The sequence below is a fragment of the Mauremys reevesii genome, linkage group 15 (genome assembly GCF_016161935.1).
Source record: "Mauremys reevesii isolate NIE-2019 linkage group 15, ASM1616193v1, whole genome shotgun sequence".
NCBI lineage: Eukaryota > Metazoa > Chordata > Testudines > Geoemydidae > Mauremys > Mauremys reevesii.
The window spans coordinates 17,199,675-17,217,707 of record NC_052637.1 but is presented as its reverse complement, the minus strand read 5'-3'; the positions used below and the strand labels follow the sequence as shown (position 1 = coordinate 17,217,707).

Genomic DNA, 18,033 nt, shown 5'->3' with positions numbered 1-18,033 from the left:
TGCCCACCCTATAAACCAAAAACCCGGAGTCTGGAGCATCCAGCCCCCCATAGGGGCAGACCTGGGGCCCTCCTCCCTCCTTCCCAGGTGGAATGCGGCCAGCCCCCCTTCCCTGGGAATGTTGCCCCTCATTCAATTGGGTCTTTACCCAGTCAACCCTCTGCGGGTTGGGTCTGCTCGATCTGTCCCTGAGCTTGGAGCACTAGGCCCGTATGTGGCCTCGTTGGCCACAGTGATAGCAGCCCATGTCTCGTGGGTCCCCTCGAGTGGGTCGGATGGACCTGACGCTGGATGTTTCCCTTTGGTGGGGGTTCTCCATAGGCCCCTGCTGGGAGGTCCCATGGTGACTCTCTCTCTGCGTTGAGGCAGACCTGCTCCTTCGAGACGCCTCCCTGCTATCCCCTGCCCAACTGTCCATAAATTGGTCGGCCAGCTGGCCTGCATGCTGTGGGTTCTCCGGCTTCTGGTCCATCAACCACAGCCTCAGGTCAGACGGGCACTGCTCATACAGGTGCTCCAGTATGAATAGGTCAAGCAGGTCCTCTTTAGTTTGGGCCCCAGCCGTCCACTTGCGGGCATATCCCTGCACCCGGTTGACCAGTTGTAAGTATGTGTCCTCCCGGGTCTTATGTTGACTCCGGAACCTCTTCCGGTACATCTCAGGGGTCAGCCCAAACTCGCGGAGCAGGGCCTGTTTGAACAGGTTGTAGTCCCCTGCCTCTGCCCCTTTCATTCGGCTGTACACCTCCACGGCAGTGGAGTCCAGTAAGGGGGTGAGAAACGGGATCCTGTCTGCAGGGTCAACCCGGTGCAGCTCGCAGGCATTGTCAAAGGCCGTCAGGAAGGTAACTATGTCCTCCTCCTCCTTACGCCGGGCCAGGAAGCTCTTATCAAAGCTCTTTGTAGGCTTGGGTCCCCCTTCACTCACCGCAGCTGGGGCCTCACTGCTTTTCAGCTGGACCAGGTCCAGCTCATGTTTACGCTGCTTCTCCTTCTCCTGCAGCTCCTGCTGGCGCTGGTTCTCCTCGTATTTACGCTGGTTCTCCTTCTCCTCCAGCTCACGCTGGCGCTGGTTCTCCTCGTGTTTACGCTGGTTCTCCTGCTCCTTCAGTTCTTGCCTCCTTAACTCGAGCGCCTCCCTGTCATATTCCAGCCGCATCCGCTCCAGGGACAGGGAGCTCCACCGGGACGATTCCCTACTGGCCACTGAGCCCTCGGTATTCGCTGGGCTTCCCCCAACCCCTCTCCTAGGTATAGGGGGGCAGGGTCTCGGGGTGTCCTCGACAGCAGTCTGGCCCCCCCAGCCATGTCAGGCACCGGGGCCCCCACTGTGTCCACTGGGCGGCTTCCCTCCGGGACAGGGCCTGGTTCACCCAAGCGATCCGTCTCCTCCAGCTAGGCAATTAGCTGGTCTTTGGTGGACCTCCCAATGTGCAGCCCCCTCTGCCTGCACAGCTCCACCAGGTCTTTCTTAAGGCGCTTAGCATACATCTTCCTGCTGGCCACTCGCTGGCCTGTGCTCTCAGCTTCCCACCGGTTCCAAGGAGACCGCTCGTGCACCAGCCCTTCTTCAGGTCACCCCCTCTCTGCCAGGGTCGAGCTGCAGACTCCTCCGCCCCTGGGACTGCTCCTGCAATCCCCCCGGGGGACCCTGTTACTGCAAAGTCCTTCTCACTGGGCACACACTCCCAGGGGTTAATCGCCTCCCGAAACTGTCTCTCTCTGTTTCTTCAGCCCACCTGGTCCCCGTCAGTCCCCCCTCATTTGGCTGCTCCCCAGTCACTTACTGCAGGAAGCGCCGTCCACGGGGTGCTGTAGATCCCACTACTGCCACCAGTTGTCACGGAGTGTGGGGGAGTCAGGGTCCGGCACCCCCGGCTTCTTGCGATTCACCAGGACTCTCAGCCAGCCAGTAAAGCAGAAGGTTTATTTAGACGACAGGAACACAGTCCAACACAGGTCTTGCAGGCACAGATAACAGGATCCCCCCTGTTAGGTCCATCTTGGGGCCCCATGAGCCCCACAGCCCCCATTGGGGGATCAGAGCCCTGTCTGTGCTTCCCTTCCTTCCCCAGCCACCTCCGGCCTGCCCACCCCCCTCCAGCCCCTCCTCTCTGCTCAGCTTCTTTCCCGGGCCAGGAGGTCACCTGACCCCTTTGTCTCTAACACCTTCAGTTGCACCTTTGCAGGAGAGGGGCCCAGGCCATCAGTTGCTAGGAGACAGAGTGTCAGGCATTCGGGTGCACTGGCCTTTTGCTTTGCTAGATACTTAAGAACTGCACACAGCATTCACAGACCCCAGTAAGACTCGTTCCACTTCATCACAGGGGGTGCACGGTGCCTCCCCCAATGCGTTCTTACACGTCTGGTGGGTGTGGAGGCTATGGAACATGGTGAGGGGGGAGGGTGGTTATACAGGGGCTGCAGCGGCCCTCTGTGATCCTGCTGCCATTCCTGAAGCTCCACCAGACGCCGGAGCATGTCAGTTTGATCACGCAGCAGCCCCAGTGATGCCTCCTCTGATCTTCCTGCCGCCACTTCTCATCTTGAGCATCTCTCCTCTCCTCACGTTTGTCTCTCCTCTCCTCACGGTCACTGGCATCTTTCCTGTAATTTGATACCACGTCCTTCCACTCATTCAGATGAGCTCTTTCATTGCGGGTCACTTCCATGATTTCCGAGAACATTTCATCTCACGTCTTTTTTTTTTGCTGCCTTATCTGAGATAGCCTTCGGACGGAAGAGGGAGTCTTGAAAAATTTGCAGCTGCAGGAGGGAGGGAAAAAAAGGAGAGAAGTATTTAAAAAGATACATTTTACAGAAAAATGGTTATACTCTTTCATGGTGAACAACACTATTCACATTACATAGCACATGAGATTTCAGTACAAGGTCTCATTTTGCATCTTAATATTGAGTGCCTGTGGCTTTGGTGTTAGGGATCACAGACGCAGGTCCGGGCAACAGAATTCGGCTTGCATGCGGCCATGGTAAGCCATTGTCTTTCGGTTTCTGCAGCCTTCATATATCCAGCGCCCTCCTTTCCCAAATACCAAGCAAAGCCCGTTGAGTGCTGCGTCTTTCCTGTTAACATGCAGCAGCAGAAACCAAACTCCCCCCCACATCCAATTCTCTGGGATGATCGCTTTACCCCTCCCCACGCCGCGTGGCTGGTATCATGGAAGATCCCTGCTAGCCACCACCCCCCAACCGTGTGACTGGTATCAGGGAAGATCCCTGCTAGCCAAACACGAAAAAGCTCAGTGCCAATCACCCCCCCCACCACCCGCTTGGCTAACTGCAGGGAAGGATTTTTTTTCAGCCACAGGCAAAGAGCCCAGTAGGAATGGCCACCTCTGTCCCCTTAATTAAATTCCCGTATTTCAACCAGGTTACCATGAACGATATCACTCTCCTGAGGATAACACAGTGAGATAAAGAATGGATGTTGCTTGAATGCCAGCAAACACCGGGACCATATGCTGCGAGGCTTTGTCATGCAATGATATCAGATTACTTGCTACATGCATAGCGTGGTCAAGTGTCCTACCATGGAGAACGAAATAAGGCTGCGCTGCCCAGAAACCTTCTGCAAAGGCTTTTAGAGTACCTTCAGGAGAGCTTCATGGAGATGTCCCTGGAGGATTTCCGCTCCATCCCCAGACATGTTAACAGACTTTTCCAGTAGCTGTACTGGCCGCGAATGCATCCCAAGTCCTCAGGGCAAATTAATCATTAAAAAACGCTTGCTTTTAAACCATGTTCTATATTTACAAAGGTACAGTCACCAGAGGTCCCTTCCATGGCTTCATTGTCTGGGATACTGCCTTGGGAGGGCTGGGAGGGTAATTCCATCAGGCTGAGAAAAAGGTCCTGGCTGTTGGGGAGAACGGAGTGCTGTGTGCTCTCTGCAAGCTCGTCCTCCTCTTCCTCCTCCTCATCTTCCCTGTCCGCAGAATCCTCAGGCATGGCTGAGATTACCCCCACCTCGGAATCCACGGACAGGGGTGGGGTAGTGGTGGCGGACCCCCCTAGAATTGCATGCAGCTCAGCGTAGAAGCAGCATGTTTGCAGCCCTGCCCCAGACCTTCTGTTTGCTTCTTTGGTTTTCTGGTAGGCTTGTCTGAGCTCCTTAACTTTCACACGGCACTGTACTGAGTCCCTAGTGTGGCCTCTCTCCATCATGGCCTTGGAGATTTTTTCAAATGTTTTTTCATTTTGTCTTTTGGAACGGAGTTCTGTTAGCACGGAATCCTCTCCCCATATAGCGATCAGATCCAGTACCTCCCGTGCGGTCCATGCTGGAGCTCTTTTTCGATTCTCAGACTGCATAGTTACCTGTGCTGATGAGCTCTGTGTGGTCACCTGTGCTGATCAGCTCTCCACACTGGGCAAACAGGAAATGAAATTCAAAAGTTCGTGGGGCTTTTCCTGTCTACCTGGCCAATGCATCCCAGTTCAGATTGCTGTCCAGAGCGGTCACAATGGTGTACTGTGGGCTAGCGCCCGGAGGCCAAAACTGTCAAATTGTGGCCACACTAATCCTAATCCAACATGGCAATACCGATTTCAGCGCTACTCCCTTCGTCCGAGAGGATTACAGATACCAGTATTAAGAGCCCTTTATATCGATATAAAGGGCTTCGTTGTGTGGACGGGTGCAGGGTTAATTCAGTTTAACGCTGCTAAATTTGGTATAAACTAGTAGTGTAGACCAGGGCACAGAGCGGGATTAGACCAGTGGTTCTCAAACTTTTTTTTACATGGACCACTTGAAAATTGCTGAGGGTCTTGGCGGACCACTTAAAGATCTTTTCAAATGTTGTTTGTACCGTTAGCTAACTATTGTAAAGTGCTTTGTATAAAAGCGCTATATTAAAAAAACCTTAATATTAACATTTTTTGTTCTAGAAATAAAAGCTCACAACTCATATTTTAATATCAGTAGTCTTACCTTTCTAATGCATTGGATGTGCCCTCTCTCCCCCAGTGCAGAAGCCCCCAAGTTGGGGCTGAGAAGGAGAGTGGGGGTCTCTCCCTCGCCACAACAGCCAAAGAGCTGAGGCTGAGAAGGAGGGCCATCTCTCACCAGCAACTGCAGCCCTGGAGCTGGGGAATGTCACCTCTTTCTCTGGCCGCAGCAGCCCTGCATGTCCCAAATTCCCCCCACCCCCTCTTCTCACCCCACTGCCTCCTCCCACCTACCCCCATTCCCCCCAAGGCCACCACCTCACCTTACATATGTGTCTTCTCTAGGGTCCAGGTATCTAATTAGTGGAACTATCTGTGGACCATCAGTGGTCCACAGAACACAGTTTGAGAACCTTTAAATCAGCTTCTGTATCCAATGACTGGAAGATAGCTAATGTAATGCCAATATTTAAAAAGGGCTTTAGAGGTGATCCCGTCAATTACAGATCGATAAGTCTAATGTCAATACCGGGCAAATTAGTTGAAAGAATAGTAAAGAATAAAATTGTCAGACACATAGAAGACCATAAATTGTTGGGCAAAAGTCAACATGGTTTCTGCAAAGGGAAATCATGTCTTACTAATCTATTAGAGTTCTTTGAAGGGGTCAACAAACATGTGAACAAAGGGGATCCAGTGGACATAGTGTACTTAGATTTCCAGTATCAGGGGTGGCTGTGTTAGTCTGTATCCACAAAAACAACAAGGAGTCCAGCGGCACCTTAAAGACTAACAGATTTATTTGGGCATAAGCTTTCGTGAGTAAAAACCCTCACTTCTTCAGATGCATGGAGTGAAAATTACAGATGCAGGCATTATATAATGACACATGAAGAGAAGGGAGTACCTCACAAGTGAAGAACCAGTGTTGACAGGGGCAATTCAATCAGTTAGATTTCCAGAAAGCCTTTGACAAGGTCCCTCACCAAAGATTCTTCCGTAAATTAAGTTGTCATGGGATAAGAGGGAAGATCCTTTCATGGATCGAGAACCGGTTAAAAGACAGGGAACAAAGGGTGGGATTAATGGTAAATCCTCAGAATGGAGAGGGGTAACTAGTGGTGTTCCCCAAGGGTCAGTCCTAGAACCAATCCTATTCAATTTATTCAGAAATGATCTGGAGAAAGGGGTAAACAGTGAGGTGGCAAAGTTTGCAGATGATACTAAACTGCTCAAGATAGTAAAGACCAAAGCAGACTGTGAAGAACTTCAAAAAGATCTCACAAAACTAAGTGATTGGGCAACAAAATGGCAAATGAAATTTAATGTGGCTAAATGTAAAGTAATGCACATTGGAAAAAATAACCCCAACTATACATACAATATGATGGGGGCTAATTTAGCTACAACGAGTCAGGAAAAAGATCTTGGAGTCATCATTGACAGTTCTCTGAAGATGTCCACGCAGTGTGCAGAGGCGGTCAAAAAAGCAAACAGGATTTTAGGAATCATTAGAAAAGGGATAGAGAATAAGACAGATAACATCTTATTGCCCTTATATAAATCTATGGCACGCCCAGATCTTGAACACTGTGTACAGATGTGGTCTCCTCATCTCAAAAAAGATATACTGGCATTGGAAAAGGTTCAGAGAAGGGCAACTAAAATGATTAGGGGTTTGGAATGGGTCCCATATGAGGAGAGATTAAAGAGGCTATGACTTTTCAGCTTGGAAAAGAGGAGACTAAGGGGGAATATGATAGAGGTATATAAAATCATGAGTGGTGTGGAGAAAATGAATGAGGAAAAGTTATTTACTTGTTCCCATAATATAAGAATTAAGGGCCACCAAATGAAATTGATGGGCAGCAGGTTTAAAACAAATTAAAGGACGTTCTTCAAACAGGGCACAGTGAACCCATGGAACTCCTTGCTTGAACAGGTTGTGAAGCAGGGCCGGTGCAACCATTTAGGCGACCTAGGCGGTCACCTAGAGCACTGGGACTTGAGGGGCGCCATTTTCGTCAGCAGCGACTGCGGCGGCCGGATCTTCAGCCACCCCCGTCGCCTGGCATTTAGGCGGAGGGAGCTGGGGTAGGGGAGCGCGGGGAGGGCTGCCTGCAGCAAGTAGGCGTGTGGGGGCGGCATGCAGGGGAACTCCCCGCCCCAGCTCACCCCTGCCCCGCCTCCTCCCCGAGCACGCCATGGCTGCTTCACTTCTCCTGCCTCCCAGGCTTGCGGTGCCAATCAGCTTAGGCGCCGCAAGCCTGGGAGGCGGAAGAAGTGAAGCAGCGACGGTGTGCTCGAGGTACTCGTGCTCATAGCAGGGGTGAGCTGGGGGGGGGGGGCACCTCAGGGCCAGGGCTGGCTCCAGACCCCAGCGCGCCAAGCGCGTGCTTGGGGCGGCATGCCGTGGGGGGCGCTCTGCCTGTCGCTGGGAGGGCGGCAGGTGGCTCCGGTGGACCTCCCGCAGGCGTCCCTGCAGAGGGTCCGCTGGTCCCGCGGCTCCGGTGGACCTCCCGCAGGCATGCCTGCAGATGCTCCACCGGAGCCGTGGGACCAGCGGACCCTCCGCAGGCACGTCAGTAGGAGGTCCACCGGAGCCGCGGAACCGTGCTTAGGGCGGCGAAATTCCTAGAGCCGCCCCTGCTCAGGGCGGAGGGTAGGGGTGGGGAGCTGCCGCAAGGGGGGGTGCCTCAGGGTGGAGGAGGGTAGCTGCCGTGGGGGGGAATCTCAGCACGGAGGGGGAGAGCTGCCGTGAGGGGGGGAGAGCCCCTCAGGGCGGGGGCGCAAGGTGGAAGTTTCGCCTAGGGCACGAAACATCCTTGCACCGGCCCTGTTGTGAAGGCTAGGACTATAACAGGGTTTAAAAGAGAACTAGATAAATTCATGGAGGATAAGTCCATTAATGGCTATTAGACAGGATGGGTAAGGAATGGTGTCCCTAGCCTGTTTGTCAGAGGGTGGAGATGGATGGCAGGAGAGAGATCACTTGATCATTACCTGTTAGGTTCACTCCCTCTGGGACATCTGATATTGGTCACTGTCGGTAGACAGGATACTGGACTGGATGAACCTTTGGTCTGACCCAGTATGGTAGGGCCGCCCAGGGGATTTAGGGGGCCTGAGGTCTTTGGCCTGAGGTCCTGGAGTGGAAGGACCCTCCGCTGACAAATTGCGGCTGAAGACCTGGAGCGGAAGAAGCTCCGGGGGTCCGGGCCCCGCGAGAATTTTACGGGGCCCCCAGAGCGAGTGAAAGACCCCGCTCCAGGGGCCCTGAAAAACTCTCGTGGGGGCCCCTGCAGGGCCCAGGGCAAATTGCCCCACTTGCCCCCCCCCACTCCTCCCCTCCGGGCGGCCCTGCAGTATGGCCATTCTCATGTTCTTATGTTAACCTCTGGCTTAGACATTTTAACATGAAGTTCCCCGAATAGGCAGCTATCCCATTTTCATAACTACAAGCGTCACATTCATCCCCCAGAAGAAGGGTTCCCCTCCCAGAGTGAAGGCAGGGACTGAGGTATAGCTCTTACACGGTACACATACCCCAGCCAGCCGCCCCTCTGACACTGATCTGCAGCTTGTGTGAGTCGCCCACCCATATCCAGGGGCTGCTTGCGGAGGCGGACACCCCCACACTAGAGGGCTCTGGTCACTGGGAAGGGAGGAGAAGCTGCTTTTGTCTCTCCTTCTCTCAACCTCATTTGGGCTCACCATTTTGGAGGCTGAACTTCCTGGGTCAGAGGCAGCCGCTGGTGCATCCGGGAGCTCGGGCTGAGCCGCTGCCACTCCCCAACGGGGTGAGTCCTTCCCTACCGCCTCTCTGTGCCCAGCTCGGGGTGACTTTCTCTGGGGGATGGCAGCCCCAGGCTCTGCCGACACCAGCTCCTGAGCCGGAGCTTGCAGGTGAGGGGAGAGACCCGGGGGAAGGGCTGGGGCCGGGCAGGAAAGTGACTCTGCACCAACGGCCCCTCCTCGCCCCAGCTCTGCTCCCAGAGGAGCTGCGAGTCCCAGAGCTGCTGCCCTCCCTGGCCCCCTCCTCTCCCGGGCCAGGCCTGGGACCGAGTGGAGGGGAGAGGGGGCAGGAGGGAGACGGAGGAGAGACTGGAAGGTGCAGCAGGAGTAATAAATGGGGAGGGAGGTTCTCTACTCCCAGCCCTGCTCAGCTCCATTCACTGCAGCATCCCGGGGCAGATTTACTCCAGTCCTTGCAGTGAGGCTGGGGTGGAAAATGAAGGAGACAGATCAAAAATCCAGGGAAGATATTGTCTGTCTGATGTGCAGGGCCCGTGGGAACCAATCCTGGCCCTGGAAGAGTGGATAGTGTTCGAACATCACCAGGGCTTTTCTGGCTGCACCTCTTAGCCCTGCTGAGCCTGAAAAGGGGTCCCCTCTGCTCCCAGGAGCAAGGAGGCCAGAGGAGGTGAGGACAGAGGGTCTGGAGGAGGCCATACGGGAAACAATAGGGGAGCAGAACTGTGGAATTGTCGCTGGCACAGCAGGGTGACATTCCCTGGTTCAGGTTCCTTCAAGAGGTGTGTGCATTCACCAGGGAGACACTGGGGGTTTCACTCATGTGACAACGGGAAAGCATCGTAGAGTCAGTTGTCCAACGCTGGACAAAGAACTCTGCTAGAATAAGAAAAACAGCCTGATTCCTGATCAAAGGGAGCGGAGCTGCCAGCTTGCAGTTCCTATGTCTGAGCAGGTGGGATTGTTCTAATGCAGGAGATACTTGCTGTTTCAGGGGCTGGTGACCTTCAAGAAGGTGGTTCTGTATTTCACCAAGGGGCAGTGGGAACTTCGGGACCCAGGTCAGAGAGACGTCATGCAGGAGAACTATGAGTCCCTGATATTGCTGGGTAAGGCTTCCTTTATTCTCACAAGAATGGGGAGATCTCTGAAGTGCTTGAGTCAGCTTCAGTCATTTGTGGTCAGAGCAGCACCGAGATCAGGGTCCCAGCATGCACATGGGGAGAGGAAGACCCTGCTCTGAAGAGCTCACAGTCTGACTGGAAAGATGCTCAAAGCATGAGAGGGGAAACAGAAGCACCTAGAGAGCAAGTAACTTGCCCTAGAAACAGGCCACATCATTCGCAGGGCTCGGAATAGAACTCAGGTCTTCTGCATCATAGGCTATGTCTACACAACAAGCTAGGGGTGTGGTTCTCCTGCCCATGTACACATACTCCTGCTAGTTCTCGTTGAGCTAGGGTGAGTATAAGTAGCAATGTAGCCACGATAGCAGCAGCAGAAACATGGCTGAACCCAGCCACGTACAAACCGGTGGGTCTGTATCCATGGCTCCGCTGCCATTACCTAGGCTACTGTGGCTACACTGCTGTTTATACTGGCACTAGCTCAATGAGAGCTAGCATGAGGATGCGTCCACGAGCAGGGGAATCACACCCTGAGCTTGTCGTGTACATAGTCATAGGCTAATGTCCAATCCATTGGCCCACACTGCCTCCATATGGGCTCATCATCCTTTTGGATGGAGTGATAGTGACCCCTGTGGGTGCACCTTCACTAGGAAAAAGGTGTGTTCTTACCCTGAGTTAAAGTCTATGTGGGAGCTTAATGGCAGCCTTGAGCTACTAAATCCTGTGAAAACTACAGCCTACCTTCACTCATTTTATCTTGTTAGTTAATCTGAGGTGCCTAACTTGAGTTAAGACCACACTTTTTGTCTGAGGGAAGACAAGCCCTATTAAATTTGCCTAACATTTTCTATTATAACTTTCCATCTTCGGTTGCTTATTAACAAACTAACTGTTCAGGCTTAAATTTCCAGGGCTTTGGAGATGTGCTCCGGCTCCGCTCCAGCTCCAGGCAAAAACCTGCAGCTCCACTGTTCCAGAGCTGCTCTGTGCTCCAGCTCCGGGCTCCGCTCCAAAGCCCTGGAAATTTCCCATGCTTGGAGGCGATGGCCATAAGATTGGAGAGATGCTTTTCATCATCTGTGTGAAAATGGCAGCCAGTTTTGACAAAAAGTTATCAGCTGCAGAAAATTACCAGTATGGTTGCAAAAGAGGGAATTTCTTTGATTTTTTTTATTACAAAAAACCCCTAGGATGTATAATACAAAATTATGTTAAAATAATGTTATTAAGATTGCAAAATCAAGCACTCAAAAGTTAGGAAATGCCAGGATTAGGTTCAGCCCTCTTATGCATGATCACAGAGTTTTTTGCACAGGATCCTGCCTCATTCAGTGTTCAGGATGAATGCTGCTCACCAGACCTCTAACTATCCCAAAGGGTCTCCAAGAGCATTTCCTCCTCTGTTACAGGTTTACCTGAGTTCACCAGCAGCAGCAAGAGAAGGGACTTGATTAAAATTATGGAGCTTTTTAGTAGCATCTGTTTAATGAGTGTGTGACAAACTCTGATCTCTCCTCTTTCCTTTCTCCTGAGTAGACTTTCCGATTCCTAAACCCAACGTGATCTCTCGGATGGAAACAGTGGAAGAGCTGGGTATCCCAGATCCCCACGCCGCTAAGGAATGGGAGATCCTGAGAGTAGCCCCCACAGGTGAGGGGTTAGTATTAAACCAAGTAAGAAACCATTTGCAAATGGCACTAACAAGATTCCTACAAAGACCCCATGAGCTCCCCAGTTCTACCTTGGTGTCAGGATTGTCCCCAGCAGGTGTCATATCCCCTCATAGCAGACATCACTCACAGCCTCCCACCCAGCCTGACTAATACCTAGCAATAACTCTCTTTCCTGAATGTTCAGATGGATTGTGGAGGCAGGATTGGTCACCTCCTCTCTCTCCTCTGAGGAAGGGCTTGGGGGGGATTCAGGTTGGGATCCATGAAGGGACTTAGGCATTGCAATGCTGGGCATCACAGGGCCTAACTTTTAGGTAGCTAGTAAATTGCAGGAACAGTATTGTGATTCACATAAGAACATAACATAAGAACAGCCGTACCGGGTCAGACCAAAGGTCCATCTAGCCCAATATCTGTCTACCGACAGTGGACAATGCCAGGTGCCCCAGAGGGAGTGAACCTAACAGGTAATGATCAAGTGATCTCTCTCCTGCCATCCATCTCCATCCTCTGACAAACAGAGGCTAGGGACACCATTCCTTACCCATCCTGGCTAATAGCCATTTATGGACTTAACCACCATGAATTTATCCAGTTCTCTTTTAAACACTGTTATAGTCCTAGCCTTTACAACCTCCTCAGGTAAGGAGTTCCACAAGTTGACTGTGCGCTGCGTGAAGAAGAACTTCCTTTTATTTGTTTTAAACCTGCTGCCTATTAATTTCATTTGGTGACCCCTAGTTCTTGTATTATGGGAATAAGTAAATAACTTTTCCTTATCCAGTTTCTCCACATCACTCATGATTTTATATACCTCTATCATATCCCCCCTTAATCTCCTCTTTTCCAAGCTGAAGAGTCCAAGCCTCTTTAATCTTTCCTCATATGGGACCCTCTCCAAACCCCTAATCATTATAGTTGCCCTTTTCTGAACCTTTTCTAGTGCCAGTATATCTTTTTTGAGGTGAGGAGACCACATCTGTACACAGTATTTGAGATGTGGGCGTACCATGGATTTATATAAGGGCAATAATATGTTCTCGGTCTTATTCTCTATCCCCTTTTTCATGATTCCTAACATCCTGTTTGCTTTTTTGATCGCCTCTGCACACTGCGTGGACATCTTCAGAGAACTGTCCATGATGACTCCAAGATCTTTTTCCTGACTCGTTGTAGCTAAATTAACCCCCATCATATTGTATGTATAGTTGGGGTTATTTTTTCCAATGTGCATTACTTTACATTTATCCACATTAAATTTCATTTGCCATTTTGTTGCCCAATCACTTAGTTTTGTGAGATCTTTTTGAAGTTCTTCACAGTCTGCTTTGGTCTTAACTATCTTGAGCAGTTTAGTATCATCTGCAAACTTTGCCACCTCACTGTTTACCCCTTTCTCCAGATCATTTCTGAATAAATTGAATAGGATTGGTTCTAGGACTGACCCTTGGGGAACACCACTAGTTACCCCTCTCCATTCTGAGGATTTACCATTAATTTCTACCCTTTGTTCCCTGTCTTTTCACCAGTTCTCAATCCATGAAAGTACCTTCCCTTTTATCCCATGACAACTTAATTTACGTAACAGCCTTTGGTGAGGGACCTTGTCAAAGGCTTTCTGGAAATCTAAGTATACTACGTCCACTGGATCCCCCTTGTCCACATGTTTGTTGACCCCTTCAAAGAACTCCAATAGATTAGTAAGACACGATTTCCCTTTACAGAAACCATGTTGACTGTTGCTCAACAGTTTGTTTTTCTATGTGTCTGACAATTTTATTCTTAACTATTGTTTCGACTAATTTGCCCGGTACCGACATTAGACTTACCGGTCTGTAATTGCCGGGATCACCTCTAGAGCCCTTTTAAAATATTGGCGTTACATTAGCTAACTTCCAGTCATTGGGTACCGAAGCCGATTTAAAAGACAGGTTACAAATCTTAGTTAATAGTTCTGCAACTTCACATTTGAGTTCTTTCAGAACTCTTGGGTGAATGCCATCTGGTCCCGGTGACTTGTTATTATTGAGTTTATCAATTAATTCCAAAACCTCCTCTAGTGACACTTCAATCTGTGACAGTTCCTCAGATTTGTCACCTACAAAAGCCAGCTCAGGTTTGGGAATCTCCCTAACATCCTCAGCCGTGAAGACTGAAGCAAAGAATCCATTTAGTTTCTCTGCAATGACTTTATCATCTTTAAGCGCTCCTTTTGTATCAGTGAGTTAGGCGCTGAGTTTCCCTGTGCAATGAATGGTTTGAGATAGCTGCCTAAAATTGGGATCCACAAATGCTAGCACCTCAGCTGAGCTCGCCAATGGGAGATGCCAATCAGAGGGGCGTGTGCTAAGCCCCACCCCTCTCTCAGAGATAGAGTTCAGGCTGCTGGGAGGTGCCTAGTGATGCACCAATGGGAACCCCTCTCCTGGAGTCAGTGGCTCAGAAGCCTAAGCTGTTTCTTGGGGCAATGAGGTAGGTGCTTATCTCACTTTACCCAAAACCTCCACCTTTAGACCAATGGTTAGAGCACTTCTCTGGGATGTGGAAGATGGAGGTTCAGTTTCCCCTCTGCTAGAGAAGGCAAAAGGATTTGCATAGGGGTCTCCCATGTCTCAGGAGGGTGTGCTAACCACTGAGCTGTGGGATAGTTGGAGGTGGGGCTCCCTCCATCTCTCATGGTGAAGCTGGCTGAAGAGTGGTTGGCGCCTGGGTCTCCCATCTCAGTGCCCTAACCACTGGACTATAGAGTCATTCTTTCTCTTTCTCTGTGGCCCAATGACTATTCCACTATGGATAAACACTTAAACAATTGTTGGGGAGGGAGCAAGAGGATGAGAGCACACACATGAGACTGAGGTCAGGGCATAGAATCATAGACTATCAGGGTTGGAAGGGACCTCAGGAGATCATCTAGTCCAACCCCCATGCTCAAAGGGGGAACCAATCCTCAGACAGATTTTTTTTGCCCTAAATGCCCCTCAAGGATTGAATTTACAATCCTAGGTTTAGTAGGCCAATGCTCAAACCACTGAGCTATCCCTCCCCAGGTATCCACCTGTGAGACTCTGGGTCCAGTGCCCTTGCTCCAGTAACTTTAATCATTTATCCAGAGTGCAGCAGCTCCAATGGAAGAGATGGAAAGAGCACCTCCTGCCACTGCCAATCAGAATATCCCAGAGCTGAGTGGCTGGAGAACCCTTCTGAAAGGTGGGAGACCCCTGGTTCAAATCCTTTCTCCTCTTCAGGTGAGGAGAATTGAACTGGAGTCTACCATATCCCAGCTGAGTGCTCTAACTATTGAGCTAAAAGCTATAAAGTAGGTATTATCGCCACCTCCTCTGCTGGCTGGGATCTTGGGGGCCATCTACTGGATTGGGTGCCACATTCATGTAGGTGTCTGAACACCTGTCTTCCCCTGGTTCACTGGTCACTCTTGGGCTTCGGTGGAAGATGAGCATCCAGATGCCTAGAATGAGGCAGCCGTGCACATGGCCAAAGGCAAGAACATAGGCATCCAGGGAACTTTAATTTTAAAAAACTTCAGTGTCGAGTGAGCTTAGGTGACTGCACGGTTCAGCAGGCAGTTTGTGAATTGCAGTGAAGCCAAAACTGGGACCTGGGGTTTAGGCACCTAAGTACCTTGGTAGATCTCACCGTCAGCATTTAGCCCTTCTGTTGTACCCACCTCCCCATTCCCATTCCCCTTTCAATGATTCCCTTTTCCCTGGGCACAGGGAGTGACTCCTGTCTGGATTCTCTCTCTGACCCAGCAGATGATGGGATGGGGAGTGAGCATGAGGAGGAGAATCTGGAGCAGGAAAGCCCTGAGATGGTGGAATTGGACATGATGTTGCTGGGAAGCGCTGAAGAGAACATTTTCCAGAGCCCTGAACTTGGAGAAGCCTGTGAGAGTCAGTGTGGACTGGAGAGGCAGCAGGAAAACCACTCAGATGTGAGACTAGGGATATCCACTCACCAAGGAGAAGATTTTAAAGAATTCAACAACATCAGCATCAACCGGAGAACAGAGAAGTCAGGAACCCAGAAAACATGCACTGAGTGTGAGAAAACCTTTTCTTGGAGGTCAGAGCTGCTAATCCATCAGAGACTGCACACGGGGGAGAAACCTTACAAATGCCTCGACTGTGGGAAAAGTTTCACACGAAGCTCAAATCGTAATGCACATCAGAGGATCCACACAGGAGATAAGCCCTATAAATGCACTGAGTGTGGGAAAAGCTTCAGCCAAAGCTCACACCTGGTGAAACATCAGCGGCTGCACGTGGGAGAGAAGCCCTACAAGTGTACAAAATGTGGAAAAAGCTTCAGCTGGAGCTCAGACCTTATTGTTCACCAGAGAATCCACACAGGAGAGAGACCCTATAAATGCCTTGACTGTGGGAAGAGCTTCAATCGGAGCTCGAACCTTAACACGCATCAGAGAGCCCACATGGGAGAGGGCCCCTACAATTGCACTGAGTGTGGGAAAAGCTTCAGTTACTGCTCCTCCTTCATTAGACACCAGAGAACCCACACAGGAGAGAAACCCTACAAATGCACCGAGTGTGGTAAAACCTTCTTCGAGAGCTCGGCCCTTATCAGGCACCAGAGGAGCCACACTGGAGAGATGCCCTACAAATGCACCGAGTGTGGGAAAAGCTTCTTTGAGAGCTCATCCCTTATCAAGCACCAGAGGATCCACACCGGAGAGAAGCCCTACAAATGCCCTGACTGCGGGAAGAGCTTCAAGCAGAGCTCATCCCTCATCAATCATCTGAGGACCCACACCGGAGAGAAACCCTACAAATGCACCGACTGTGGGAAAAGCTTCACTGTGAGCTCTGCTCTGATTAGACATCAGAGGATCCACCTGTGATAGACACCAACTGCCAATTTCCCTTCTGGGGCTTAGCCGCTGCTTACGTGAGGCCTGAAGATAGGTCTGGGAACCAGATCAGGCAGCTGTGGATCCTTTGAGGTGCTGGGTGTTGGAAAGGGCCCTCAGAAAGCCTGGGTGTTTGGTCTCTTGTTATTCATTCAGTGACCTTGTCCCAGTCTGTCACTGAACGGAGCTGCCTGGAGAAGGACTATGCTGTTTGGGATGATTCAGGCAGAGGCTAGATCTCACCAGGTGTCAGTATGGCATCGGGCGTGATGGGGCTCCAATCTCAGATGGGCTGTCTCGGTAATGCACATATTAACAATTAGAAAAAACTGGCCCTTATTTTCCTCTTTCCCTGGTGGTCTCCTCATCTTCCTCTCTCTCTCTTTCCCCTCTGTCCAGTCACTGGATTGAAGAGGACCCAGGAGAGTCCCTGAGAGAATGTACAAAGGTAAAGGAAAAAGCTGTGAATCTGAGCTGTCCAGTCAATGAAACACCCCCAGAGCCAGGGAGATCTGGGCATGAATGTGTTGTGTCCCAGCAGGTCTCCAGGAGGTGCCAGCTGGTTGGGGGCCTGCGAAGCTACAGGAGCAGAGGTGGCCAGCTGACAGAGGCAAAGCCAAGCCAGACATCAGGCTGATCTCCTGTGTGCTGGCATGTATTTGAAGGGACACTTCTCATGTATCCGTGGAGACCCAAGGGGCAAGTAATGCTCAGGATCTGATTGGATGGCCCAGTGAAGGATTCCTCTGTTTCTGTCTGTAACTAACTCAAAGGGCCCCGTGTCTAAACGCAGCTAGGAATCACATTTGGTCTTAGCCCCACAGTAACGTCCCTAACCCAGGCGACCCAGCGACAACACAGACACAGGTTGTAGTGAAGATGGAACCTTATCCAATCTTCCCTAAATGGGTTAAAAGCTCAGGCTTCAGACTGTGTACAAGGACATAACTAGACACCTTATGACCATGTTAAAGTCAGGTGAGGGGAATCTGCTGTAACTGGGACCTGAGTGATAAATGATGTGTAGATGGGGCCTGGTGTCTACAACACGGTTTTTCCTTGCAGGTGGGGGGCATCAAAACCCTGTTAACAAGCCCAACTTGAAGCCTGGAACATGCCTAAGCTAGAGTATGGGCCTCTAACTTGTTTATTTGCCTGTCCACATGGGCAAGAAGAAACACTGTAATTACACAATCTGGCCACAAACTTATTCAAACATGCTGGGCCAGAACCTCAGTGGGTGTAAATCAGTGTAGCTTTGACACCAATGGAGCGTTGTTGATTTACACTAGCTGAGGATGTGACCAGGTGATTTCTGTAGGAGCTCTGTATTGGGGCTGTCTGCACTCTTTCCATTTTCTGCCTGCCCTAGTAAAGAAGCTTTGGTTACTGTATGTGTGTGTCTCTGTGTGTTTATTGGGAACCCAGAGGGACTGCAGCCAGGTGACTGAGGAGCCTGCAGCATTTGCCTCTGGGTGTATGTTGCGCATGGCGCATTGCCCAATGTTTGAGGTCTGAACACCCTGCAGCTCACAGTTTCCATTTATCTCTGAGTCATCCCTCGAGTCTCTCATTAAAACACTTTTCCCAAGGGGCCCATCAACTCCAGATCACATGATTGGAGCAGGTTTTCCCCTGGTTTGGGGAAAATTGGTGCCAACTCTGCCAGGACAAAGATGCC

The 18,033-nt window shown here is 50.8% G+C and overlaps 1 protein-coding gene across 1 annotated transcript in view; it reads left to right on the top strand.

Annotated features, from left to right (window-relative positions):
* Nucleotides 1-17,746, top strand: part of LOC120383256 (zinc finger protein 345-like) — a 71,730-nt gene extending 53,984 nt beyond the window's left edge. Inside the window, exon 5 of the mRNA XM_039501144.1 lies at nt 15,645-17,746. Within this exon, the coding sequence (XP_039357078.1) occupies nt 15,645-16,343 (699 nt within the window). The 3' untranslated portion in view covers nt 16,344-17,746. The remainder of the gene's footprint in view (nt 1-15,644) is intronic.
* The last annotated feature ends 287 nt before the right edge of the window (nt 17,747-18,033 follow it).